We start from the raw sequence: 27,486 nt of genomic DNA, 5'->3' as shown, positions 1-27,486 counted from the left end.
CATTATTTGATCGAGATACATATGGTTAGGTATTTGGGTTTGACATATTTCTATACCCATAGCCTTTTTGGGATGTTGTGTGATCGAAGGATTGAATTGCATGATAACTCACCACGGAAGGATAATTTTGATATTTTTATTAAATTTTAAATTTTTTAGATAGTGATGACACGTTGCTAGATGTTAATCTAGACTTGTGGACTCTCCAGAATTAAAAGAGTTTAATTCTAAAATCAATTAGGAAGAGTCCTAGTTGATTGGGACTCTTGAGCTGACCTAATCCAATCGGATTAGGATTTCGTCAAGAGTTTGAGTCCACTGCTGGCTCGATTTGAAACTCAATGTGTCACATACAATAGGGATTTGGTTTTGATCTAATCAATTTAAATTTATTATAAATTTAATGGGTTAATTAAATTGCTAGCACATGAATTAATCCAAGTTTTCAATTTGGTTCAGTGCAAAGGTGTTTGTGCTAACCTAGTCTTGTTACCTTGATCTAATGTAATTGGGTTTGAACCATCTAATTTATTAGTTGATTTTATCTGATATTGTGAAAGTGTTCCACATGGAATCAATCTCCTCCACATCAAAACCACACGCATATTAATAGGTGGCGTCACATTTATTTTTATGTTTAAGAAGAAGAGTCCTTCTTTTTTACTCCTCTTAATTTCATTACATGTTCCACACATCCTATTATTTTTGTGCGCCATCAGATGGTGCCTTGGGATGTGGGACGTGGAAGAGGAGAAGGAGTTCTTCACTAGGAAGGAACTCCAGGCCAAAAAGATTATGGGACGCCCACTTTTATGCGATGGAAATGGAAGAGTTCATTTCTACGTGGACTCTTAATTTCTTTCCTTTAATTCTCTCCGTGTTTATTAATTCACCGTGTCATCAGATGACCCTTAAAATTGTGGGCGCAGAAGAGAAGGAAGAGTCCTTCTCTGGCAAGGAAAGCACACGCCAAAAAATTATGGACGCCCCCGTTTGTGCATTGATTTTTGGGAAGAGTCCTTAATGGAATGGACTCTTGGTTTCATACCTTTTATCCTTGTCTCATGCGCCAAGTGTTGGCATCTTAATTTTTTCCAAGCAGTGGAAGAGTCCTTCTACTGGTTAACCTCTTTGGTTTCCATGCAAACTCCTTGGATTACACGAAAAAATTATTTTGTGCGTGTAATAGTTTTGGGACGCCAAGAGTTGGCATCCCATGGAGTCGCCCCATGTTTCCTATTTAAAGGGGGCGCCACAACCTGTTTTAACGTGCCATTTTTGGCTGAGAATGGGCGTGGAAATGAGGAAAAAAAATAAAAAAAATCTGAAAAAAAGATAAAGAAAAAAAGGAGAAAAAAATAGAAAGGAAAGGAAAAGAAAAAAGGAAAGTATAAGATACTTGTCCTAAAATCAAATTGTTTATGTGTTGAACATAAAATCTGATTAGAGTGTGGTGAGATCCTTTGGAAAAGGGTTTCTAGAGTGGTCCTAGTGGAGGTCATGAAAGCATACAAACAATGGTGCATCGAGTTCTTACAAAGGACTAACAGTAGCGCACTTAGGAAGAAGGCTGCAGCACTACGACGAGTTAGGAAGGGTCCTGATTAATCCTGTATGGATCACTATTGGAGGGCTTCTGCTTTGGAGTCTCGTGAAGATCTCAAAATCATCAGTTCGTGGTCTTCATGGTGGTATATGACTTCTGATTTTCTCCTTATATGTATGTTTTTGTGATTTGATTATAATCATCAAGGAGTTTCTAAGGTTTTTTGAGTTCTGATGGATAAGTTTAATTATTAAATTTAATTATTAATATTATATATATGTTAAAAAATTTTAAAATTTATATTTTATTTTTATCGTTGTTGGGTTATTGTTTTCATCGTGATTGATGTTTTATCGAAGAAGCTCATCCAATGCGTCTGTTCATCTCAGTACCTCTCAGTTGCATATCAACATAGTTCAATCTATTTCTTATTTGATGTGCAACGCGCTTCAGATATGTTCCGTATCTCAAATCAAGAATGATGCAATCTCAACAATATGTCTCCAGCGATACATCAAAGTGCTGCTGCTACTTCAGATTTGTGTTCAGCATGGAAGACTATGGCATTTATTGTGACCTACAAAAGTCTTACATTCCACAGTGCTGGCATCAACAAGTACAAGCTAGTGAATCATCTACTGCTGTTTTGATGTTAAATGGCTTCTGTCCTTATCCCCTCTACACTAATGCTTCGTTGGTTCATAGGAGTCCTTTCTTCTCAGCTGATACCATAGTTTGACCTTCCTCCTGCTTGTGTTCTAATCTAGGAGTTTTTGGTTTCCTTATTGCTTATAGTGTGTAATTACTTGTACTCATTTTGTACTCTTCTCAGTTTTCTTTAATGCATAGCCACTGGCTCCACATATTATCCAAAAAAAAAAAAAAAAGATCCCTATGATTAAGAAGTGTTGTATCTTGTATTCTTGATCCCTTGGGATGGTTTCCTCTTGTTAGTCTTGGTGGACAGAACTGAAATTTATGGTTTTGTTCGTTACATCTTTTATATTAAGGTAGGAATCTTTTTATGCTCGTTGGTTCTGTTATTCTGTGTGCTATGTTCGTGAGGACCTGACTTCAAAATAATAGCTTATTTACCCTAATCTACTGAGAAACTTGAACGCCTTGACTGTGGAATAAGATGGGAAGAGTTGACACATCATGCTTTTCCTGCAAACATTTAGATATGGATTAGGACATCCATAGCTAGTCCTTGACAAAGAAACCAGCTCTGCTTTTTCTCATGATTGAATTACAGGTGGATTACCATGCTATGCTCAAGCTTTATTGATGATTTCAATTTGAAGGATAATATCCTTGTCATCAGAGAATGCCAGTAGTCTGCAAACATGCTTCAAGTGCCGCATTGTGTTATTTTGGTGAAATCATGGGTGGGTTGATAGAATTACTGGTTACGAATTAAAATATTTTATGTTACACATGGAGGTTTTAAATTCGGGCCAACCTAATAGTTGGATCAAATAAATAATTGGGACTAGCTTGGTTGGATTCAGATTGGGCTCGAGTCTTAAAGTTTAAAATTTTTTTAGACTTAAGTTTGATCCGAAATAGAAAAAAATATTTCAAGTCGAGCTCTGATAGAAATATAATTTGGTCCGACTTAATTCATTTTCAGTTCTATATAAAATTATAATATGATGTCATAATATTATTATGATATTTTATATTAATTTTTTATAAAATTATAATAATTATCTGTAGAATATAATAGGATGTTATAGAATTACAACACGATGCCATAATATTATTATGATATTTTATTTATTTTTTATGAATCTATAGAATGCAATTGGATGTTATAGGATGTAAATAGGACATCATAGTCATAATAATATTACGACGTTTTGTTTGTATCCTACGATATTTTATTGCATCTTATAGAAAACAATATGACATCAATGTATTAAAAGAAAAGTACGTAAGTCTAAAAAAAATTAAAAAAATTAAATTATATTAAATGTCTATCCTCATTAATTGTGCTACAGGACGTAATGCGGTGGAGCGGCATATTTTTTTCTCCGCAAAGAATTACTCTTTAGATTATATTTTTCCTACCCGATGGTTGGGACTGGATTTAAAAATCAAATCTGCATCGGGCCGGACTCGGATTTTCTTTGACGCGGTTTGGGCCCGGCCTGAACCCGTCTCCCACCCGTACGCCGTTGGATGATCCCCAGTCTCTTTAGAGGGCATGTTGGGGAAGGAGGTGGCGGCAGCTTCCTCCCCGCCTCCTCGCCACCTGCTTGTCTCCTCCTCGGCGTCCCCACTTCCTCGAGTCGTCCCAGCCTCCCCTTCTTCTCCTCGCGTCGTCCCAGCCTCTCCGCCTCCTCCTCAGTCCTCCCGTCCTCACGTCGTGTCGGCTTCCCCGCCTCCTACTCGCGTCATTCCCACCTCCCGGCCTCCTCCTCCTCTTCTTCTTGTTCTTCTGCTTCCTCTTCAGAACTACTAATGATGGTATGGATCACTGCGCCTCCTGGGGTTATTAAGGACATCAAAATCTGTTAGATAGTTTGAAATTACAGAGAGAATTGCTTCCGGTATTGTTCCGACACTCATTTTGAGTCCAAATTGCTTGTTTTTTATGATATTTAATGGTGTCGTGGAAATTTCTTGCTTCTATTTGTCTGTTCACGTTGCTCTACTATTTTTTGCTGGTTAGGTAAATTGTTTATGTCTAATGAGATTGAATAAGTTCTTTATCATATTGGTTGCAATTGCTTTTCGGATACTAGTAAAAACTAGAGAGTGATTGTTGGCTTGTGATGTTTGTTTCTTGCTACTTTTGGTTTGTGTGCTCGCTGGTTTGGTTTATATTTTAATTTTCTTTTTGTTGATTATGGCTTTTACAAATTGTTGGATTTCTTTTTATTTATCCACTATATCCTTCCTCTTGGCCTCTTTTAGAGGTTCAGTGCAGTCTCATCATCTCTATCAGAAACTGCCAGCTGAAATCCTAATTGGGGTTTCCTTTTATTTTTGTCTCCCTCTCTTTAGAATCATGGTCGACAAAATCTGAAGTCATGAATAGATATCTGTAAGTGGATCCGATCACACTCATTTGCACTTGTAAACGGATCAGTTAACTGTAGTATAATTATTCTTTTTTGTTGTGTCGGATTTCAGATCAAGAACTTGTCGTCGATTGCTAATAAATTTCCATAATTTGCCAAAAGCATGTGATAGAGTAAGAGGATGTGCTTCCTTTATCCTGGCTGAATCTGTTTTAGTTCTAGATTTTTTTTTTTTAATGAAGAAATTGATTTCTTAAAGTGGGTTCTTTCAGGGACAAAAGAATGGTGCAGATAGAGTACATTCATCTCAGGCATCCAATGGTTCTAATGGTATATTATTAGCACCCTCCTTATCTTATTAGAATATTGAAGAGTGCGTGTTGGTGTATTTTATTGCAAAAGTGATATCAGTTATGTTATTCTTTTTTAAGCAGTAACAAGAGTGAACCTGCAGATTTCGTAATCATGGCTTTAATTGACAAACCTGAATCATATAGTTCTTCAAGAACCTGAGACTACTTTAAAGCTGTATTTTGCAGGATCCTTCTAGCTGATTGAGGCAGATATTTCCTTAGACTCTAATGCATCCCTATGCTTGTTGTATTCTTCTGCTCTTTTCTCATCAGGATATTCAGAAACCTGTGGAAAATAAAAAAAAAGAAGGAAAAGGTTTTCCGATGGAGGGAAAAAAGTCAAATCTCAAAACCCACTTCTATATTATTTAATTTCCCTTACCATCCAAACAGCTTGAAAACTCAATTTTCTAAAGATTTAGTTTTCAAAAGTCTTTTCCAACCAACAAAATGTACTCAATCCAACTTCTATGGTAAAGCTTCTGAAACACAGCAAGGCAAGTTTCAGATAGTCTGATACCCATTGGTTTTTTAATGTGCTCAAGGGGCAACAGGAACAAAGTCTGCAGAAGAGGGGGGCCTTGACAATAAGTCCATAAGGATATATTTTTTAATGGATTTATCATTCATATTAATATGTCATACGTGTTTCCTTTATGGGTTAATTGTGCCACACTGCCACCTCTTCATGCTACCTATATAAATGGGTTTCTACATGTAGATATTATTTGACTCTTGATAATTGTTATTTCTTTTCTAGAAGAATCAGCATGCATAGACATTGTATCTGTATGTGTATGGATGTGTTCTCATGGATTCCACTGTGCTTTGTTGTAGTTGAGGGCATCTGATGCCTAGTATTAGTATTTGACATCAGCACTTATGTTATTATCCAAGCAACATAGCTTTAAAGTCGTGATCTGTGACCCACAAGCCCATAATACGAATTTATGGGCATGTCAGAAATCATTCTCAATAATACACATCATATATATATATATATATTAAAACGGAGCAACCGCATTGGGTTGTCTCCATTTGACACGTGGTTGGGCCTTTTGGATGCCACATGTCCAGAAAACCGCGTGGAGTGAAACCGATAGAAGGTTAGGAGGAGGGAGGGATGGGATGAGACAGAGACGGTGAGGGATTGGCCGAGGATGGGGTTGGCGTTGGAGGGGGAGAGGGAGAAGGGGAGGTGGGAGAGGGAGAGGGGGTTGAGGGCGGAGAGGTTGGAGAGAGAGCGGGTGTCGAGGGTGAGGGGTCTCGTGTGGGGGGACAGGAGGGTGAGGAGGGCGGAGCCCAGGATGGTGGAGGTCGCGAAGTCCAGGTAGAGGGTGAGGGAGGCATGGATCGTGAATGGCTGGCTCGCATTGACGAACAACTGCCGGTCCGATGGAGCCATTCTTTCTCTTGTGCGGGCTGGTGAATCTCCTGATGCTCATGGTGGTGTGACGGTCGACGGTGCTCTGTCAGTGGGTGCTGAAGGTCAAGACGAAGCGACGGGCTGTGATTAAGAAGACGAAGGGGTGGTTCGGCCCCAAGTAGGATGGTAGCGGGTTTGGGCGGGGGATGAGGGCATGGGTCTCCATGGGGTGGTGGTGGCGGTGGCTGTGGTAGGGAAGCATGGCCGGTGAAGCTGCCGTCGGTGGAGGTAACGTACATGGAGAAGGAGGTGCAGGCTAAGTTCTGCGATGCGGAGTTTTGGAGGAGCCCATTGCAAAGGGAAGTGGAGGAGGAATGGTGATCTAATAGTCTATCTGTCGGAATTTTTCAGTTTTTTGTTTCTTTCTACTCAAACAAGATTTTTTTTTGCACATTTGATTATGTTTTACATGGCTTTTTGATTCTTCCAGCAGTTTCTCGTTAACCAGGAACCATACATACGAAAGTTTTTTTATTTTATTTTATTTTTATTCATATTTTTATACTGTCATTGGTGTTAAAAATGAAACCTAGAGGGCCATTGTCTGCACTATGAACATTTCAAAGTTATAGATTTTTATGATGTCGCCGAACTAAGGTCCACATTCTGTTGGAAGGCTTTCAGGTGAAAAAAGAAATTGGTGATGGATGACCTTAGCTTCTGCTGTTTATATGTATTAGTGAGAAATTTATAAATTAAAGATATTCCTTGATGATTTTAAACGAATTTATCATGGCATAGTAATAGCTGATTATGGACTTCTCATGAATTTTGCAATTGCTTATGATAAATAGTGAATGGCTTAACTCAGTACGAATACCTATTTCCTAACTTCAGTTCTTTAAAATTTAAACTAAATGGTACATCAATCCATCTACTGCCCACCAGTAAATATAGGATGCTTAGCTCCCTTTGGATTGTCTAGCTCCCATAGAGTGTTGAAGATGAGGGGACTTGGATGTGCTGCAAACCTTGAACCAGGCAAAAGGATATGTGTCTGAGTTTATGTTTTTATTTAGAACATTTGATATCATCTATGATGTCTTTTATATTATGTTGGATTTTTAATTTATAAAAATATTATTTGAGGAAATAATTACATGCCGTGCATCGCACGGAGTTCTAAGCTAGTATTTATATAATATATGACGGGAGGATGCAATAATTTGCAGATTTCAATAATTTTGGATGGAGACACTGTCCAAGGACTAGTTTTGCACAGCAACAAGTTGTTAATGCACTTCGCATTGGGGATAGAGAGAAAGCCTCTAAGCTGCTTTTGAATATTGGACATGTCAATGGCTTTTTAAGTGTTGATGATTTTGCTTATATTCTGGAATACTGTGCTCAAACTCCTGATCCCCTGGTAAGAATAGTGGTGAACTGATATTTAAGTTTTATTTTGGACTATGCTATGCAGAAAATTTCAATGATTCGAATTTTTAATCCTGAAGTACCTGTTAGTGATTTTTTTATGCACATTATTTAATGAAAATATTTGAATATGAGTTTTATTAAGCGAAAGAAATTTTGAACTTTAACCTTCATGGTCAAACCATGTTCGTATATGATTTTTGTTGCATGATCGGATTACTTAATTGTTGAAAATGTATTGAAGGTCAAAAGCTTATCATTCATGTCTGCAGTTCAACTTAATTGTCATATAAAGATCCAGCTTACCATATTGCTTGTAGGATTAACATTACCTCATTAGGCGTCATAGTAGCAAATGCATTTGTAATTATCAGCTACAAGTGAGCAGATAGAAAATAACTTTTGTAACTGCAAAGATAATTGCTGCATTTTTATTTTCAATTGCAATTACTTTTGCATGAAAATGGATTGATAGGCAACCTATTCACAAGCAACCAAACAGCCTCTAAGTGTGAAGCTAGCAAGGTAAGGTTGCATTCTGATTATTGAAGTTTTCTACTTTGTTGGCCGTCGCAAACTCTGTTTACGGAGCACATAAGGTGAAGTAATTGCAATGAAGATCCTAAGAGGATAGGATAATTGCAAAGAGAATTGCTGCTTTTTTATTTGCAACTGCAGTTACTTTTGCATGAAAATGGATTCGTAGGCAACCTATTCACAAGCAACCAAACAGCCCCTTAGTGGGAAGATAGCCAGGTAAGGTTGCATTATAATTATTGAAGTTTTCTACTTTGTTGGCTGCTGCAAACTCTATTTGGAGAGCACTTAAGGTGAAGTAATTTTAATGAAGATCCTAAGAGGATAGGATTCTGTTTTTTGTAGTCCTATATAATTACAAATATAGTCTCAATAAAATTGTGTAGGTGATACCTGATGAAATCTCCACCTCTTCTTTCTCCTCCTTTCCTTAAAATTTGAGTGCCTGGTCCTTTTTCTTGTTCTTACTATTATAGATTCTACCATATCAGTGATGGCTTACATTTCAATGTTTTAAACGTGATGCCATATGTCCAGTAACCAAAGGTTTTAAACACTGCTGCTGAAATGGGATCATATAAATGGCATCATACCATTCCACCATGTTTCCAGCTTTGGTACACACTGTCGTTATGGGATATAGTCTCATACCATGTGTCAGTTCCGGTACCATACCATTCCAGCAAAAACCCAGAGTGAGATCTAGTACCAGTATTTGAAACATTGTGCCCACATATATGCAATCCCTTGACCCTACCTCATTGTCTATATGTGCTTACTATATATGCTTACACTGCATATGGACCAAAAACAAAGTCCACTTAGCATTGTATGGCTGTGTATACAGTTATAGTATTATGAGGCTGCATTTATGAGCTTGCTTAGCATTTTGGAGCCAAAAATATAGCCCACTCTTTTATGGGCCTGTACAGGTGAAGAGGGTTCAAGCTGATGGTTAGGTTTAATATTATCCATCCCAAAAAAAATATTAGTATCATTGTTGTTATTATTATTGTATTTAATATAATAGAGTTACTTTTGAATAATTAGAAAAATAGCAATTGCATATGCACCCATATATGCGGTCCACATATCGCATATGCACTATGCTGTCCCTTGACCTCTCACATACTGCAGCTGCTTTTTAACACTATTTTTTTGAACTATTTTATCATCTCTTGGACATAAATGCCATGAAAAGTCTATTTGGAATTGTTATCAGATATAAATTGGTTTTGGCATGCATTGATGGATATTTCCCTTTTTTCGTGTAGTTTATTATGGAAACGTGGGAAGTTATGAAGGATAAAGCAGTGGGCATGAACAGGAAAAGCTGCAGGTTTATCATTGAAGCCTTAAGTAAAGGAGGATACCTTAAGGAGGTATTTGAACATTCTGTTGTGATATAAGTACTTCAGTTCTCTGAATCTTTTCTCTAGTCATTTAGAAATTGGAAGCTGTTTCTTGTGAACTTTGCTAGACTTATTATTATTTATTAATGTTTTTAACTTTTATTAAATTGATTTTTTAAGTGAAGTAAAATGTCTTAATATATTCAAATACTCTTTCACCATAACAGCCTAAATGAGTCTAAGAAATTCATGACTGGCTACCATCTTCATTCCTTCTGCTTTTTGATCTTTCTTCAGCACAATCACACTAAACATTTGCACCTACGGAAACAATTTTTAGTAGGCCCCACGGCTTGCTACATAGCTTTTTTGAAAGGAAAGCTCTGACCAGTTCAACCATAAGGGGTTGTTTGGCTGAGGGGTTTTATTAATGTTGTTTAAATAAGTTGCAGCAAGAAAATGTTCTATTTAGCTACTATGAAATGGAATGTATAAAACTAGGAAAGAATTTTATGTTTGTTTAATCCCACCTTTGTAAAGAAAGGAAAAAGAGGGGTAAGCTGAAACTGTTCGGTGAGTGGTGGTGTTGGTTGTGGCTGTGACTGCAGAGGGAATTCATTGGTTTCTTTTCCCTTTTTCTCTTTTCCCTTGTTAGGGATGGGGGTGGAGGCAGGGAGACGACAGTCATACACCCCACCCTCTTATTTAAAGAGAGGAAGGCAAGGATTTATTAGGCAAATAGTCAAGGATTCAAATATCGTGGGACCAGGGTGTCCCGGTTTTTCTATGGAGTAGGATGCACCGCGGCACTTGGACATCTCGACACTCGGGATGGTGGGATGTCCAGCCATCCCACTATGTCTTAATTTCTTGTGAGGGCTTGTTTGGATATTCCCCTAAGATTGGGCTGAAATTCCTGCAGGGTTCTTGGATTGGGCCGCCCATTTGAGCATGGCTCTATCAACCAAATGCTTCCAACCCAGATCCATGGGTCCTTTTTTCCATATTGCAGCCCAAAAACTGGGATTTGTGGTGGGATTTGGGCAAGCGCTTAGAAGGTACAAGTTAGAGAGGCCAACAGGCTTGATTCCTGTAGGATTTTCAACCCAATCTTATAGGAATATCCAGACAGGCCTTGAATAGTGCTGGTGCTGGGCGAATAACCCATGATGAGAGAGGTGGGGCTGTGGGTGAGAGATGGAAGGTGGACAACGTGGGTCTGTGTTATCAGCATTGGACATTACATGGCATCAATTTTTGATGACCTTTTTTTCACGGGGGATGGGGTTGGGGGGTTGGGGGAAGAACATGGGCCTCTAGTGAGAACTGGATTTTTGTGTTCACAACATTCTCAGCTACCCAAACATGTTTTTTAAAATTCACAAAATGTAATTTTTGGGATTATGTGTATTAGTCAAACTGGAAAACCAAATAGGCACTAAGGGTACCAAATAGTGCAACTTTAATTGTTATAACTTTTTCCTCAATAAACACTGCATATAACAATCTGAGTTCAAGTTGAAAATGGTAGAGGATTGATGTTAGGTTGACATTCAGTCATGAAGAGCATGTTGAATTGTGAAATGGATCTAAACTTAGTATCGTGAATGCTTGAGCAGTGGCGGTCAAGTAGGAAACCTTGGGGAATAAGGAGTGTCAAAGCCAAGCCCAAATAATTTGGACAGGCCTTCGTCACTATGGTTATGATCATGTGTCCTGTGCCAGGGTCCTTGTTCATCATAACCGCTCACTTCTGTGACAAAATACTAGTGATTTCTTTCCACTTCTTTGCTTCTCAGAACCTCATCTCTTTTTTATGGACAGATCCTGAAATGGTCAGAGTTTGTCTGCTGACTTTTCACAATTTCCTTTTGTTTGCCATCAAATTTCTGTCATTGGTTTCCCCTAAAATTTATGCTTGAGATAGAATCCCACCATTCTGTGGACTTCTCAAACTTTGCAATGTCGAACACTCAGGATCGAATGTCACCATGTTCACCCTTCATTGACAAACATCATAAGGGTTTTTCTTCTCATGGAAACATGAATTCTTGGTACATTCTTCTGATTATATGCATCTCTTAATATTTTTTTGTATTTTTATCCTTTTATTCTCTGTTTAGGCATTGAACTGGCTTACTTCTCTTGGGGAAAATGATCACGTCAATGCTGCACTTCCAATGTTTAATATTTTGTTAGCTGGATGTGGAATCAAAAAGAGCCTGAAAGATGCTGACTACTGTTTGGAGCTGATGGAGAGCCAACATGTAGGGAAGTCTGAGATAACCTATTGGGAACTTCTTAAGGTTTGTGACGATCTTGAACTAATTTTCATGATAATGATTACTTAAGCCTACTTAATAAAGCGCAGCAACTTTTCTGCAGCTTGTATGAGCCATGCAACTTATGTATTTTGATCTTTTAAATTGTTAGTGGATCTTCCTCTGACAAATTTTACTCATCAACTGTTAGACTGTCTTGTTGGTCTACTGTATATTTATTTTCAACTGACTTCATTTTTTAGCATCCATTCATCCTTCAATCTCCAATAATTATATGGTTGATCTGAGTTATGGGTTTGTACAATAATGAAATGATACTTCTTGTTTACAGTTCAACCCGAATGATGTGTAACCAACTGCTGTTCTTATTTCATGATAATCTCATTTGATGACATGACCCAAAAGAAAAACTCATACAATGTAAAACAAAAAGAAAAATAAATGAAAGGGAGACGATATTTGTGGAGTCAAATGGTTGCTACACTCTCTTCCTCATTTCTTAAATGACAACTATCTATTTGGTGACTTACCTTCCATATTAGATGACGACAATCCATATGATGTCTATTTCATTTTATGCTAGATCACAACAACCAATGTGCACCTTTGGTTATGCATGTTATTCATTGTATTTTTATTGCCACGGTTGCTGACTGCTATTATTACATGCACGTATATTGGACTGACCCTTGCTGGTGGATTGTTTGATAATATGCTTCTTCCTAACATTGATGACTTGTCTCTAGAGATAGGCTTCTGCCCTTGGCTTCCCCATGTCCCACTTTGATAAATTTATCATAGAGATGAGCTATAGAGTCTAGAGTTATGCTAGATATGCTTGGAAATGTTGAAATAGGATATTTCACAACTTAAGTCAATGCAATATTTGATTAAATTACTGTTCGCAAATGTATGCCTAAATGTCACCTTAAAACTAGAAATTACTTTTGTTTTACCAAGAATTGAGCTGAGATTGAAAAAAGTTGAGGTAGTTTTTTTGAGAGATTTTTGGAATTTTTGTATCATTGTTTCCTAAAACTGATTTTTCTTCTAATTATGCCTTCTTTATTCAAAAGATCATGGATCAATGGATTCTTCACAAAAATATGGACTCATTGGCTTACCTTCTATTTGGTATGAAGGATGGATTGGAAGAAGGTTGGAGAAGTGAGAAAGGAAGGATGAGGGGTAGGATGGATGGGCCTTCCATCCATCCTCCCATATATTTGGTAATATATGAAATGATGGATGGAAATGATTCCCTCCTGTTTGGTATTGGAAGAATGAAAGAGAGGATAGATGATATTTGCATGAGTTAAATTATCCCTGGATAAAAAGAAGTATTATTGTTATCGATTTATAACACTTATCTATACTAAAGAAGTAAGACAATATATAAACTTACTTTATAATTTATAATTTAATTTAATAAATCATTTTATAAATTAATTATATATGATTTAATATATATATTTATTAATTATATAAATGATTAATTAATTTATAATTTAATTTAGTTAATTTTATACAAATAATTAACTAAAAAATAGTGAATATGAATAGAAAAATAGAAGGTAATTCTAATTATTTACTTAAAGTTATGAAAATTTTGTATTAAAATTAAAATAATTAGTAATAAAATTTAATAGTATGGGTAAGATAAAATATGTGTATATAAATAACGTGAATGAAAAAAAATGAAGTACTAGGATTTTGCTAGAAAATTAATGAGGGGTAATTTTATCAACATAGAAATCCACCCCTTGCATACTCCTAATTTGGGAGGATGTAAATTGATGCATTAGGCTGGATGGATAATCGCTCCTTTTCATCCATCCTTCCTAAGATTTTTTGAATTAAACAGTGGGCGAGGGCCATCCATCCTTCCAACCTCAACCATCCTCCCTTTGATGACCTCAACCAAACATAGAGTTAGTGTCAACATGGGATCTCTGTGAAATGAAGACCATTTGGTGCCATGGAATATCATGTTGGAAGAATTATTAATATTTTCGTGATTATCACACTGCTTCAGTCATCTGCAGACCAATTTCTTGCATAAAGTTCCTTATCAAATTATCTTAGAAGTAGCTAGAGCAATTGCCTTACCTAATCTCTGCACTAAACTTCGTGACGACTACTCTTTCTTGCTGTTCCAAGTATCTGGGCTTTCTAGTTTTTAATGAACATATAGTTATATGATATAGATTTTCTATTGTACATAGACTAACCCCAATTTGCTTTATAACATCATCAAGTTCATGACATCCATATCCTATGCGAAGACTGTCTCTGTCTGGTGATGATTGAGATTATGAGCATTCTTTCAATGAATTTGGTATGCGACCAATATATAGGTGATATTTTTTATCTTACACTAGTTCTCCATCCTCTGATTCTGGGTGATAATTAAAATTGATAGGATAATTTTCTAATATCCTTCAGCAAATCAAGTGTTTCATTCTGCACATATTTGAAGCTGAACTTCTCTAATCATGCAACCTCAGTATTCCTTGAAGGTTTATGTGGTTGCAGATCTGTGATATCTGAATTATAGGAGTTATTGCTTCAGTTTCATGGTCTTCTTTTGGTGTCTATGGTAACCACGATGTCGTTCATATAAACAACAAAAATTTGACCTTTGTCCTATCTATCTTAACAACGAAACTGTGAATTTGAATTTCAATAGGTAATTCAATTGTTGGAATTCTAACCTTTCACACCCAGCTCATGAAGAATATTGAAGGCCACATATTAGTTCCTTTGACTGGAAACTTCATGTTTTATTTTGGTTTTACAATATTGTGGTTAGCTTTTAGTAGAATTATTGAGGAAAAGATCTTATTAACCCAAAACCAAATTTTGGGGCAATGCTTCTTAAATATTTTGGCCTTTACCTGTCGGGACTTGCGCCCACCCCCCTCACAATCCACAAAACACCAAAACACACGCCTCCTTTTTTTTTTTTTTAAATGTCATTCATGTCTTATCATAGTTTACTGTGATTTCTATTCTTATCATTGCAATTATTTGATTAGTAATTCTAATTTAATTTTTCAATTACTACTAATATCCATCGTTTGGTACTTTATCTATTTGCTTGTTGATTCTTAAATGTTTTCCAGCTTGCAGTTATGCAGGAAAATCTGTCTGCAGTTCATGAGATTTGGAAGGATTGCACTAGGTACTATAGCCCAAGCATTATTACTTTACGGAAATTTGTTCGCTCCTTCACTAAATTAGGCGACCTTGAATCGGCATACAATGTTTTGCAACTCATGATGGCTATTGCTAGGCAAGAAAGTGCCTCTGTTACAATATCTGCCACAGGACGATACCGGTCATCAAGATTAGATATTCCTATACCCTTGACTAATAATTCATCTGGAGTAAGATATTTGTTGGACACTGAAAGCACATTGAATATGTTATATGAGGGAAGCTCCACTAAAGCTGATAAGGGTTCAAAAGAAGTTTGTATGGATGTAACCAGTTGTGGAAACCAGTTGCCGTATAACATCACTGGGAATCTCAAATCAGAGAGGACCGCTGAAAATCAGCCTGATCTGCCTGATGCATCTAATGTTTTGTTCACTGAAACCCTTGGAAGCAGGTTCATCGACAGCGTAGAGAGTGGTAGAAGCAATTCACAGATGTTTCCCGCCGTTGCTAATGCTATTGGAACTGACAATTTGAAGTTTGCAGTTAAACCAGATGAGAGGACCAAATTCAGTAATGAAAAGACGAAACTGGTGTCCGAAATGGCATCTCCTCCCACTATGAATTTTTTGAGGTGGTCTTTCAATGATATGCTCCATGCCTGTGCGTGGTCTAATAACTTCCAACTGGCTGAGCAGTTGTTCCTGCAGGTACCATTGTAATAAGCACATTTTTCTAAGATGTGGGCATTGTATTTTTCTGATACATACACGAACCGAATTCCTTTTGCAGTATGTTGCACTTTCTTCTTTCTCTTTCTATTTATTTCTTTTGTAATTTTAAGAGTCTTAGATAATCATTGGTATTTTTTATTCTTCTGTACTTGTCCAATCTAGCTTTATCTATTTGGTGCTGAAAAGAAGAAACACTCACAAAAATGTTTTCTAGGTTTTCGAGCTGAGCCAGATTGTACATCATCTTTAATTTCCATTAAATTTTTCATATCCTGGAGGTTGTGATTGAACTATTAAAATGTTGAATTTTATATAATGCTCTTGGATTATACGAACATTATCTGTTTATAGATAAACTTAATTGAAGAGTCATTAGCTCTTCTTAATAATAAAAAAAAAACCCCATACATCTAACCATGTTCATCTTTTTTCCCTTCTGCCTAGATGCATAACCTTGGAGTGGAACCATCACAGCATTCGTATGATGGATTTGTTAAAGCTGTTATCAATGGAAAAGGAGTTGCTTATGGCATGAAAGTGGTATTGCTCTTCAAATATGGTTGCGGAAGTTTTATATAAGAATAAAAATGAGATCATCAAAATAAGTTTTAATATTTTTGATTTCACTAGATCATTAATTATGATATCTTGTAAAACTGGGAGGGTGGAACTAGGATGGTACCTCAACATTTTGGATGCAACACAAAAACAATCAGCATACTTGTTTAATGATATATTGTGTATTTTCTCTATATTCATATATCCAGTACTTTCATACTATTTATTCATAAATTTTGCAGATTAAATCAATGGAGAAAAAGAATATTGAGCCTTACAATGATACTCTTGCAGCTCTTTCCATTGGTCATAGCAAAAATTTGGAACTGGATATGGCTGAGGTTTTGTTGGAAAAAATTTCTGGAAATCTACAAAAGTATATACGTCCTTTTAATGCCCTACTAGCTGCCTGTGATGTCATGGTAACTCATATTCTTCCTACAAAGGACTCCATGAATTGGTTTCATCAACTTCTCTACGTTTGCTTTTTAATTTCTTCTTCTATCTTGTGTCAGCTAATTGGTCATTGTATTTCCTTCTTAAAATAGCCTAGGTCTAGCTTTGGATTATATATTTTTGGGATTTGATTTTGATATACTCTCCAACTTTATAAAAATAAAACAAATATTTTGCTACTTACATGTACAGCTGCTAACGTGGTGGCAAGTGCCAATTGTTGGCAGAACTGAAAGTCATTAAGAAAGTTTCCATTCCTTTGCTTTCATAAATTATTGCATGGTGCATCAGTCAGCTTTATATCTGTGCCTTGAAAATGTGCATACTGCAGTTTACCCCCCTCACATGGATTGGTGCATCTTTTGTTTCATTTTATCTAATTTCTTGCCAACTTCTGATTCGTAACCTTCAAATGTAGCTATAGAGTAAATAAGTATTCTAAACATTGAACATGTGGTTTATGCTTGGAGACATTATATGAGAATGATTAATATCACAACCATGAATTCTTACACATCCTGGTCCATGTCTTGTTAATCACATGTGCGTGATGCATGAGAAGCTCAACAATTTCACTTCTAGATACATCAGCAATGTAACCAAGAAAGAAAGATAACTCTGAAATCATAACCAAGAAAGAAAGATAACTGTAACTGTTAGATTAAGCAAGAGTAAATACATCCAATAGAGACGGTTACAATGAGCTCCAGACTTCAAAGGAAGGTTTGAGGACTAGAAGGGGAAAACTCCATGATCTGGAGCATGGTTGGCAACCCCACTCGTGGACTATTTCCGTCGTGATAGGGAGGTGAGGCTTGGAATCTTGATAGTTGATTATAAATATTACTATGATAGGCACAAAAAAGATGGACCTGGGATCCAGTTTATGTATCCTTCACAAATACCCAAGATAAATCTTGTGGGATGGGGTTGCCGCTTTTTTTTTATTTTTTTATTTTTACGAAATAGGATGTGCCGCCATCCTTTCCCATCCAGACACCTAGGATGGGGGATGTCCTATGATGCTATGTTCAGGGTGCTAGGACAATGGTAGGACTATCCTATCCTGACTCTTGGAATGGTACACCATCCCAATGTCCTCGAGGATGTCCCATTGAGATTTGTTAACCATACTTGCACCATAAAATCTTTTAGTATCTTTTGATATTCTATTAGATATTTTATGTCTTCACAAGTTTTCTCCAACTTTTGTCATATTATATTATCCTTGCTCAGATTTTATAGATATGCAAGATAGTTCACAGATTGTTGGAAATCATTTTGAATTTTCATGCAGGATGTACCTGAACGAGCTGTTCGTGTTTTGACTAAAATGAAGCGTCGAAACATAAATTCGAATATCCGGACCTATGAGCTTATGTTTTCCTTGTTTGGCACAGTCAATGTTCCTTATGAGAAGGGAAATATGCTTTCACATGCTGATGTTGTCAAACGGATAAAGACAATAGAGATGGATATGATGATGATGGGAATACGGCACAGCTACCGATCTATGCAGAATCTGGTAATTCTTGCATTTTCTTCTTTTGACGATTTTTTTCTTGTTTTATTATAAATCTAGCACAACATCAAGGCCCGTTATAAGGACATTTATCTTCATGCAACTGCCTTTGTGAAGTTTCCATTTTTCAGAGAACTCTGGCAATGGGCAATTTTTGTGGATCCTGCCACTTATCATGCATGTAATGCTGATGGATAACTTTAGACTGGTGGTGTCAGTTTAGCACCATATTGGTGCTTTCTGTTGTTCCTATGTTCTTGACTTGATTTCATCTGATGTAGACAATCTAATAAATGCCATCTAATACCTTCCATGAAACAGGAAGTGGACTTTTTCAAATAGTACTCATTTCTCCCCTTTTTTGTTACCTATTCCTCTCAAATGATTTTTGTTTGCTAATCTCAACTTGCTTTGCTTCTCACCTTTCATCTTAGTGGGGCACACGTGCAATGCACATGCAACTTTCTAATAGGAACCAAAATGGGTTTGTGACTGGCCTAACATGAAGCACGTACTGTATGTGTACTCGTGTAGTCTTTGTGGATATTGTCCATTCATAAACAAACACACCCCTCTTGGAACTCTATCCATGATAGGGATAGAAACATGAGAAGCTTATTAAACATATACAGGAGTTTTTCATAACAAATTTATCTATGAAGAATACGATGTTATATTCCCTAGTTATGGAGCTGTCATTAGTTGTTACCACAGCCATCCACCAATTATTGGCCTTCTTTTTTTGGTTACATGCATGACACATGCCTTAAAATAATAACGATTTTACTGGTCTTTGGAAGTGACTGGCGGGCCTGGAAACTATTTGTGGTAATTGCATGCATTAAAGTTGAATATATTTTATGATTTTAATTTGTATCCACATTAAAAGTTCTTGTACAGAGCACGCTAGTTCTCAGCATGCCAAAACAGTATGTATTTCACCAACAAACACACATGAGAGAATTCTCTAGAGATGATTTAAACTAATGCAAATTGCATGGTGGGCCATGTAAATCGAGGATCTACATCATTGATCATGATTACCAAATTTAAATGCCCATATGCCAATCTAGTGTTTAGAGGCTTTTCACTGATGGATTTAGTGTTGGGAGATTAATGGTACTGTTTGAGTAGGAAGGCAATTGGTCAAGCTGCTCAGGTTGAGTCTAGGATGGTCAAAAAACCCTTAAGGCATGTCTGACCCATCAATAATCGGGTTAATAAGAGTAATTCCATGCCAAACACATTTATTTTATATGAACACATCCAACCTGCCAACCTGGTTAAAGCTTCACTTGTCATTTGTATACTCTAAAAACCAAAAAGAAAATGGGACTAAGAAGAGGTGATCCAAGGTTAGGTATCAGAATTAAGTGATCTAGGAGAACAAACTATAGTGGATGAGAAGAAGCGATGAATTCTAAGTATTTGAGAATAAGTGATGAATTCTAAGCATGCAGTCTTGATTATATTTTTCTTCTTCTGAACAATTAGTTGCACCACAGTCCTAGTTACTCAAGTCAAAGAGTAACTAGGCCACAACCTAATATTGTATTACCACTATCTTAGGGGCCTAGGCCTAATTTCAATGGCGACTTGTTGGTTTGTGGCGGATAGACGCGGGCTCGATCGGGGTGGCAATTTATTTTGCCTCATCAAGCACTTGATCTAACTTGATCTTAATAGGGCGAGTTTTATTTGACTTGCAACTAATGGTAAAATGCAAGGAAAATAGTATCAGAATGGGCATCCATGCCGGTTGGTTGGCGAGATAGTATGGTACACCTTCGTCCCATACTATTATGGCATGAATCGACAGGCAGAATTGGGAGGGGGAGGGGGAGGAGAGAGAGGAAAAGATAGAGTGATAGTGAGAGAAAGGGAGGGGGAGGGGGAGGAGAGAGAGGAAAAGATAGAGAGAGAAAGGGAGAGGGCGGTGGTTGAAATTGGGGCAAGAGAGGGCTTCTCTCATCGGGGCAAGAGAGGGCTTCTCTCATCAGTGCGTCCAAATAAGGGTGGGCCCTTATTTCGAAATGAAACAAGGGCTTTTGCTTTTATATATATATATATATATATATATTAATTTTTTAAGTAAAGTTGGTAGTGACTGTCGATTTCACAACTTTAAAAAAATAATATAAAAAGGGGTGGAAGTCCCTGCTTCATTTTGAAATGCAGGATCTATCCTTGTTCCAACGCATGGTGGAGAGAGGGCTTCAAAAGCGCTCTTCCCCCTCCCTCACCCTTGTTCTAGCTGCCGTTGGCCACACTCTTTGTCTCCCTTCCTCTCTCTTTTTCTCTCTTTCTCCCTCTTCTCTTTCATCAATTTCTTGATCTGGATGTTGGAACCGTTCTAATTCGCCGCTGATACGATTTAGTACATCTTGAGCAGCACGGTTTGGGATGGTTCCACCGATGTTGATAACATGAGTCCTGAACTCGATCTGGATATATATAACTCTTCACAAGTTCTCTCCCTAAGGTGAAAAATTGATTTATATGCAAAAAAAAGAGGATTTTTGTAGCTTTACGTGACTGATCCATCCAACCTACCCCATCTAACTTTATCTACCTTGCCCTACCTTAAGACTCTATTCGCCTTGCCATGTCCTGAGGCAAATATTAGCCGGGTGCTGATAATAGCCTATCCAATCCATATATGATCTATTGCCATCCTTAAAGCTGGACCCATTTATAATATGGTTTGTCTTGAGCAAAGTTCATTGAATTGGTGTTGGAAGTCCTATCAGTCAACAATCGGTTCAACATAGTACTGGTATGTATGTATCGACCCAAGGCATATTGAAACCAAGGGAGGGAGGGATAGGCATATCTTAGACCATGGCTGTCATCGTTTGTGATGGTCGTGTTCGTCATCATCATTGCCAAGGTCATCTCCGTGGTTTGTGATTGTCATCGTCATTGTCATTGGAGGCGGGGGCTACAATGATGGTGATGGAACTGTGACCCTACTGAGAAAAATCATGAGAGGATAGGATCACAAGACATGATGAGGATTAGGAGAGGGGAGAGGAGGGTTAAAAAGGCCTAAACTTGGTTCGGTTCTGGAACAGCCTGAAATTGCTTGAAACCGAAAGGAACAAATGGTTTAGCTTGATTCATGCTGGCATTGACATGGGATTGTATGGGTGATTGGACAGTCCTTATTCATGGTTGGTTTGGTTTGGTATGTCTCAAACCACCTAGTTCTGGGTGGTTTGGTGGACCTTCTCTTGAGTAACCCAAAGCTGATATGATTATAAGAATCCTTGCCCGAACCTGTTTATTTTGGGTAGGCTGGTGAGCTGGGTAAGAAAATTGCTGCCCCAATAATCGATCAGGTTTATAAATGAATGATTGGCAATAAAATTGAGAATTCACAAAATGGACAATTATCCACCCATCTTAAAATATAATAATCCAATATTGAGTGGATTTCTCTATCTCAACCACGTTTCAGTTCAAACAATTGTATCATCTTGTCAGAACTGTCCACATAACAACCACTTAATACATAAATAAGTGATATCAGAAACCTCTGATGGACAAACGGGCTGCCCAATGTTTCATAACGGACCTCTAAAAGTAAGGAGGATTTAAATTATTTATCAAATGCAGCCAACATCCAAAAATCAGCACAATTTGTGGAGTATATCATGCTTCTAGGACTGATCAAATAATTTCTCCTGTTGTTATCTGCAAAGTGTGCTTTGATCATTCAATGGAGTTGTAGCAAATATTAATCTTTGTATTACGTTCTTATGTTACAGTTAAGTGTGAAGTTCATGTTATCCTCAGTTATTCTATAAATAAAAATAAATATGGCTTGCTTCTCATGTTTGTATAGTTGATTGCATCAAGTGCATGAGATTTCATTTAGTGTTCCATCAAACCCTTATCTAAGCAACAGATGAACTGGTTATTGTTGTTACTTGCAACTTAATAAACAAAATTTGTGATCTAGCATCAATTGCATCTATTTAACCCACAGAGATAAGCATCATTAAGGTTTGGTCATTTCACTATTGAGATTTTGGATTTTTTTTTCTTTTGTGAATCATTATGTGCATTTGCAAGAAGTATTTATTGGTTTTATGTAATTCTTAGTGTATGATGTCTTGAAGTAAATTTAGAGCTGATTGAACTTCTTTAGAGTTGCCCAGGGCTTGGTAGAACTAAGAAGCATATCTAACACAACTTGACTCAGCAATTTTAGACATTAAAATGGCTGTTTATTTTCTGTACTAATTTTATTTGCCTTGTTACTCCATGCTTTATATGATTCTCACCTTTGGGGATCTCTGATTTTGAGCATAATCTCAATTTCTGTAGTTTTTTTTTATTGTTTTTTTTAAATGCTTAGCATAATCCTTCTTTGTCTCCCTCTTTTTCAGATTGGAGCTCTTGGAGCCGAGGGCATGATACAAGAGATGTTTGCTTACTTAAATGTGTCTGAAAACATGTTTTGGCAGACAGATCCTTATCAGAAATCTGATATGTACAATATTGTGCTGCATGCACTTGTTAAGGCCAAGGAAGTATGTAGTGATTATTTGTATCTTTCTCTTATTTTCTTTTTCTTTTTTTTTTTTTTAATGTTGTTGGGCAGGGGAGGTGATCTGGGGTGGGGTGGAGATCAGCATGGTGCTCATTTAATATGATATATTTAGAAATATCCTTTTCCTTGTTTATATGGTGCATATTGGATTACATGCTGAACCTGATGAAGAGCTTTTCAATGGATTGCAGAGTCACAGGGCAATTGAAGTCTTTAAAAACATGAGATCATGTGGTCTCCCGGCCAATGTTGCTACGTACAATATTATGATAGAATGTTGCAGCATTCTGACATGTTTCAAGTCTGCATGTGCATTGGTATCCTTGATGATCCGTGATGGTTTCCGTCCACAGTTATTGACATACACCGCGCTCATAAAGGTATTATACTACAGTTCTTTTTTTTTTTTTTTAAACACATCTCCCAAAATTAATGCATTAACCATAACCTGTAGCGTATATTGGAAGTTGCTTTTTTATTGATCAAATGAAAACATTATGCTGAATTATGGTATTAACTTATGTTTATGTGTTATTCTTAACCAAGCGTATGGACCTAACTTTTGATTTGTAAAATGAGGCGAAAATGGAGGTCTGGTTGTGGAACTCTGAGAAAAGGACATGGCTGTGCTTATTAGATGGCAAGATGTACTATGAAGCATAAGCATCATCAGTGATTTGGGTTTTTTAACAAAAGTCCACACAATATAGGGCCTATAAACTGAAGAAAGTACATAATAGTGGCTCCCTTGCTGAATTTGGACTGTGTAACAATGCATATGCGACAATCTATTATATGTTAGGCTTATAATCTGATATCAGCCCTTGGATTACTTAATAGCAGAGGCTAGACTTTCTGCTTAATTAAAATAGTATTTCTGATATCTGTAGGAATATGTCTGGCCTTCACCCTAATAACTATAAGCCATCAAAATATGATTTCATGTTTTACTTTTCTTCACTTTAATTAATTTGGTTGCTTAATGTTGAAGACAGTTCTTGAAACCATAACAAAGATTCATTTCAGTTTAATATTTAAAAGTGATTTCACATTGAACCCAAGCATAAACCTAATCTACAGTTTTGTTGGGGGGCTGAGTCTGGATTTCATGTGTTTTATTGGGTTTTATTTTGTTTCTTTTGTCAAGTTTGGAATTGGACTTTTCATAGATCTGATTCAATTTCTCATGTTTATTCCTCTAAGGACATCGATCAATATCAATATTAGTTTATAGATTTGGTGCGTAAAGATGGCAAATAATAACATACTCTGGGTCCTGTTAGTTATGTTCTTAAATTTTGTCTGCTTAAGAGGTTTTTACTTCTTTTTTAAGTTTGGACATTTTAATTTCCAGTCAGTTATTTTTGGTAGATGCTCTGCTTCAAAGAAAAGGGCATCAAATGAGCTTGTAAGGAAGAAAGATGACAAAATTCATGGATTGCCTACTCTGTATAGTAATTGCATATTTTTAGGAATTGCATATCCCAATTAATTATTTCTGTTAAGTTATATATTATTTTCTGAAGTCTAGCATAGTCTCTGACTTTTTATGGAACTTAAGTACTTCCATAAGCATCTTGATCTTTTTTAGAGAAATTGGAAAACTGCTTTCCAAGAAATTAGCTTGAGACTTTGACTTTAAAACTTGACTAAAAATGTTGTTCATGGTATTACACATAAGTTGATCCAGAATAATGGTACCATCCATTGCAAATCTAGTTGAATCAACTTGGTTTGTTTGCCTTTACATTGCAAAAAAAGATCTAGGACGAGAGGAGAGGAGCTCATGCAACTATAGTCCATGGAGGAACAAAGTAATCTTCTTATCGAGTTGTCTTGCATCAGTGCTGTCTTTTTATGTGGAGAATGACGTCCTGTGGCTGTCCAGATGTATTACAAGTTACAATGTAAACTGATACTGAAAAATACAACTTCTGAAATTTTTCAGAATTTTTGTTTGTAAAGGGCAGATAACGTCCAAAGCCCATTATGTTTATATGTAGGACTTGTATGCAAGAATTTAGGTCCGACGTCCCGCAAGACACCAGGATTGGGTACCATTCCATGTGTCGGGACAAGACCATCCCGCTAGTGTCCTAGTGTCCCGATCGGGATATCGGGGACATCCTCCGTTCCAAATGTCGGGATGGGGTAGGACGGTGGTGCATTCTGTTCCATAGGAAAATTTGGAACAATCCTGTCCTGCGGGATTTAAAATCTTGCTTGTATGATTTCACAAACTTTTGTAGCCCTAAAATTGACTTTGTTAGAAACAGATATCAATTTGACAAATAATGTCTGAGTCTTCATTTGAAGATACAGCTTTATTAGTTTTATCCTTAATGCATATATTAACAAGATTCTCCTTGTGCCCTAGGATTCTTCTTCAATTCATTAACATTTTCCTCTCTTGTTTTGGCCTTTAATTTTGTTATTTGTCTTTTGGGCTTGCATTAATTACCAAGATGGTTTTCAACACACTCGGTCTCCATCTTGCTGTCTAGGAGATGACTTCATGGTCTGAAGTTTTCTTGCTAAATAGGTCTTTCTGGACAAGCGTAGCATGTTTTTTGTTCCCTTTTCCTCAAACATACTTATATGACTACTTGAGGAGCAACCTAGCTTGCCCTCATGGATGACCCATGCTTGCTGACATGGCTTAGACAGGAGTAGACATATGGGGCCATCTACTTCTTTTTTTAAAGTTTCTTTCCCTGCAACTCTCAGGTACTTCTAGCAAATGAAAATTTTGAGGGTGCACTACATCTTTTGGATCAAGCTCGCTCTGAAGGAATTCATTCAGACATCCAACTATTCAATACAATTCTTCGAGAAGCATCTTTAAAGGTAGTATTCTTGTTTGTTGCAAGGAATATTCAATGTTAATGATTCTTGAGAATTAACTGATTAATTTATTTATGGCATGATTCTGTCAGGGTCAGATTGACATAGTTGAGCGTGTAATTGAGGGTATACTCAGAGCGAAAATCCAGCCTAATCCTTCAACCCTTTGGTACACATTTTCTGCATATGTAGAGTGTGGATTTCATAACACTGCGATGGAGGCATTGCAGGTTCTGTGCATGCAAATGATCTCAGAAGAAAACATTCTTCATGAAAAGAGGATTGCCTATGAAGATCTTGTCCACAACGAAGGCCCAGATGTTGAGTTAGAGATTATTGAAATTTTCAAAGAATCTCAAGAGTATATTGCAACAGCTTTATTAAACTTGAGATGGTGTGCAATCACTGGCTGCTCAATATCATGGTCTTCTGAGGAAAGCCTGTGGGCCAAAAGGCTTTCTTCTTCTTATGGTGCCAGTAAAGGGTCTGCTTGAATCTCTAGAGATATCAAGAGTAGTTCGTTCAAATGGATTGGCCTTCATACTTCTCTAGAGATTGCAATAGTAGTTCTTTCAAATGGATTGGCCTTTATACTTCGATCAAAGATGGCGGTTTAATGAGCTCGAGAAAAATATCAAGCCCTCCAATGTTATTGTCATTCATGGATGTCTTTTGTTGAGCAGATAGCTGTGGTGGCTTCAATCCTCCATATAAACCAAAATGGCACCACTAACATTTGATTGTTCTGACATGGAAGTGATGGATGTTTCCTCAGCAGATCAATTAATTTTGGCCTGTTTCTTATCGTGATGGTTGATGAGATCTGGGCAGCTGTGGAGATGAAAGCATATTTCTACGTGGGATTTTGATGACATGTTTTGACAAGCACCCGCGCTTATGAGGACTCATTTTCCCTCATTGAGCTAAACCACATTCAACCTACAAATGCTTAGCAACATTGGGATTACTGATATACATGTGCGTTTACACAAGAATAATAAGGCAGCTGGCAATTTGTCAGGTATCAGTTTCCAGCCTCTCATACATCTTATAAGTTGGAACAGTGAACAAGTGAGTTTGTACGTTCTTGATGTAACTAAGTTTGCTATGTTGAGCAATGCATATTCAATTAATATGCTATTTATGGTTCCAATCTTGATCAGAAATTTTGTTACACATGGATGTATATGGATCTGGTCCCCTGACCAAAAAAATTTTTATATACTGTTCCTCTTTCCTTTTTCCTGTTTTTGATATTTTTATTTCCTTCTGCTATTACAGTGCTACTTGAATTGTCAGTTTTGCCAGTCCCCCTACCGTTGCTCGGTTGAAATAGATATTTACATTCTGTTTTTGGATGCTTGAAAAGATGGATGAAATGAAAATGAGATAGTGAGGATCAACGACACAGTTGCGTATGGTCATTAATAGTTTGTCTGAATTTAAAATCCTTCGCTTTCCTAGTATAAGAACACAACCTTTCTAGAGAGACTTAAGAAACTGAGTAGCTAATCTATTATTGATTTGCCAGTGTATGGCAATCAGCATGTCGTGTTTTGATGCATGGCTGGACCCTAAATAGAAGGATCCGAGGGCGTGGCTGCCTCCATGGGGGATGCGTGTTTCTTTGTTCCGAGTTTGGTACTGTTAATTCGCTAATCTATTATGGAGCCAGCTAGGTCCATGTTTCAGGAGTTGCTGCATCTGTGCCATCTTAGGTCTTTGTTGCAGGATCTTTATTTTTTTTATTTTTTTT

General features: G+C 36.9%; 1 protein-coding gene across 11 annotated transcripts; it reads left to right on the top strand.

Annotated features, from left to right (window-relative positions):
* Positions 1-582: 582 nt before the first annotated feature.
* LOC105032890 (pentatricopeptide repeat-containing protein At1g76280) lies at positions 583-26,975 on the top strand. Of its 11 annotated transcripts, none has more exons than XM_073256965.1 (15): positions 583-1,688; positions 4,559-4,598; positions 4,688-4,748; positions 4,848-4,905; positions 7,527-7,720; positions 9,540-9,647; positions 11,741-11,923; positions 15,025-15,768; positions 16,237-16,332; positions 16,593-16,772; positions 18,104-18,331; positions 22,723-22,866; positions 23,078-23,266; positions 25,614-25,733; positions 25,823-26,975. In XM_073256965.1, exons 2-15 carry the CDS (start codon positions 4,585-4,587, stop codon positions 26,222-26,224), a joined length of 2,721 nt encoding a protein of 906 aa, XP_073113066.1. In that variant the 5' UTR covers positions 583-1,688; positions 4,559-4,584; the 3' UTR covers positions 26,225-26,975. The 11 variants fall into 11 exon arrangements, with proteins under 11 accessions (XP_073113066.1, XP_073113064.1, XP_073113061.1 ...); XM_073256963.1 differs by having other exon boundaries at positions 583-1,691; XM_073256960.1 differs by having other exon boundaries at positions 584-1,688; positions 4,469-4,598.
* Positions 26,976-27,486: the final 511 nt, after the last annotated feature.

Source organism: Elaeis guineensis, chromosome 1, assembly GCF_000442705.2.
Source record: "Elaeis guineensis isolate ETL-2024a chromosome 1, EG11, whole genome shotgun sequence".
Lineage (NCBI taxonomy): Eukaryota > Viridiplantae > Streptophyta > Magnoliopsida > Arecales > Arecaceae > Elaeis > Elaeis guineensis.
This window is presented reverse-complemented; position numbering and strand designations above follow the sequence as displayed.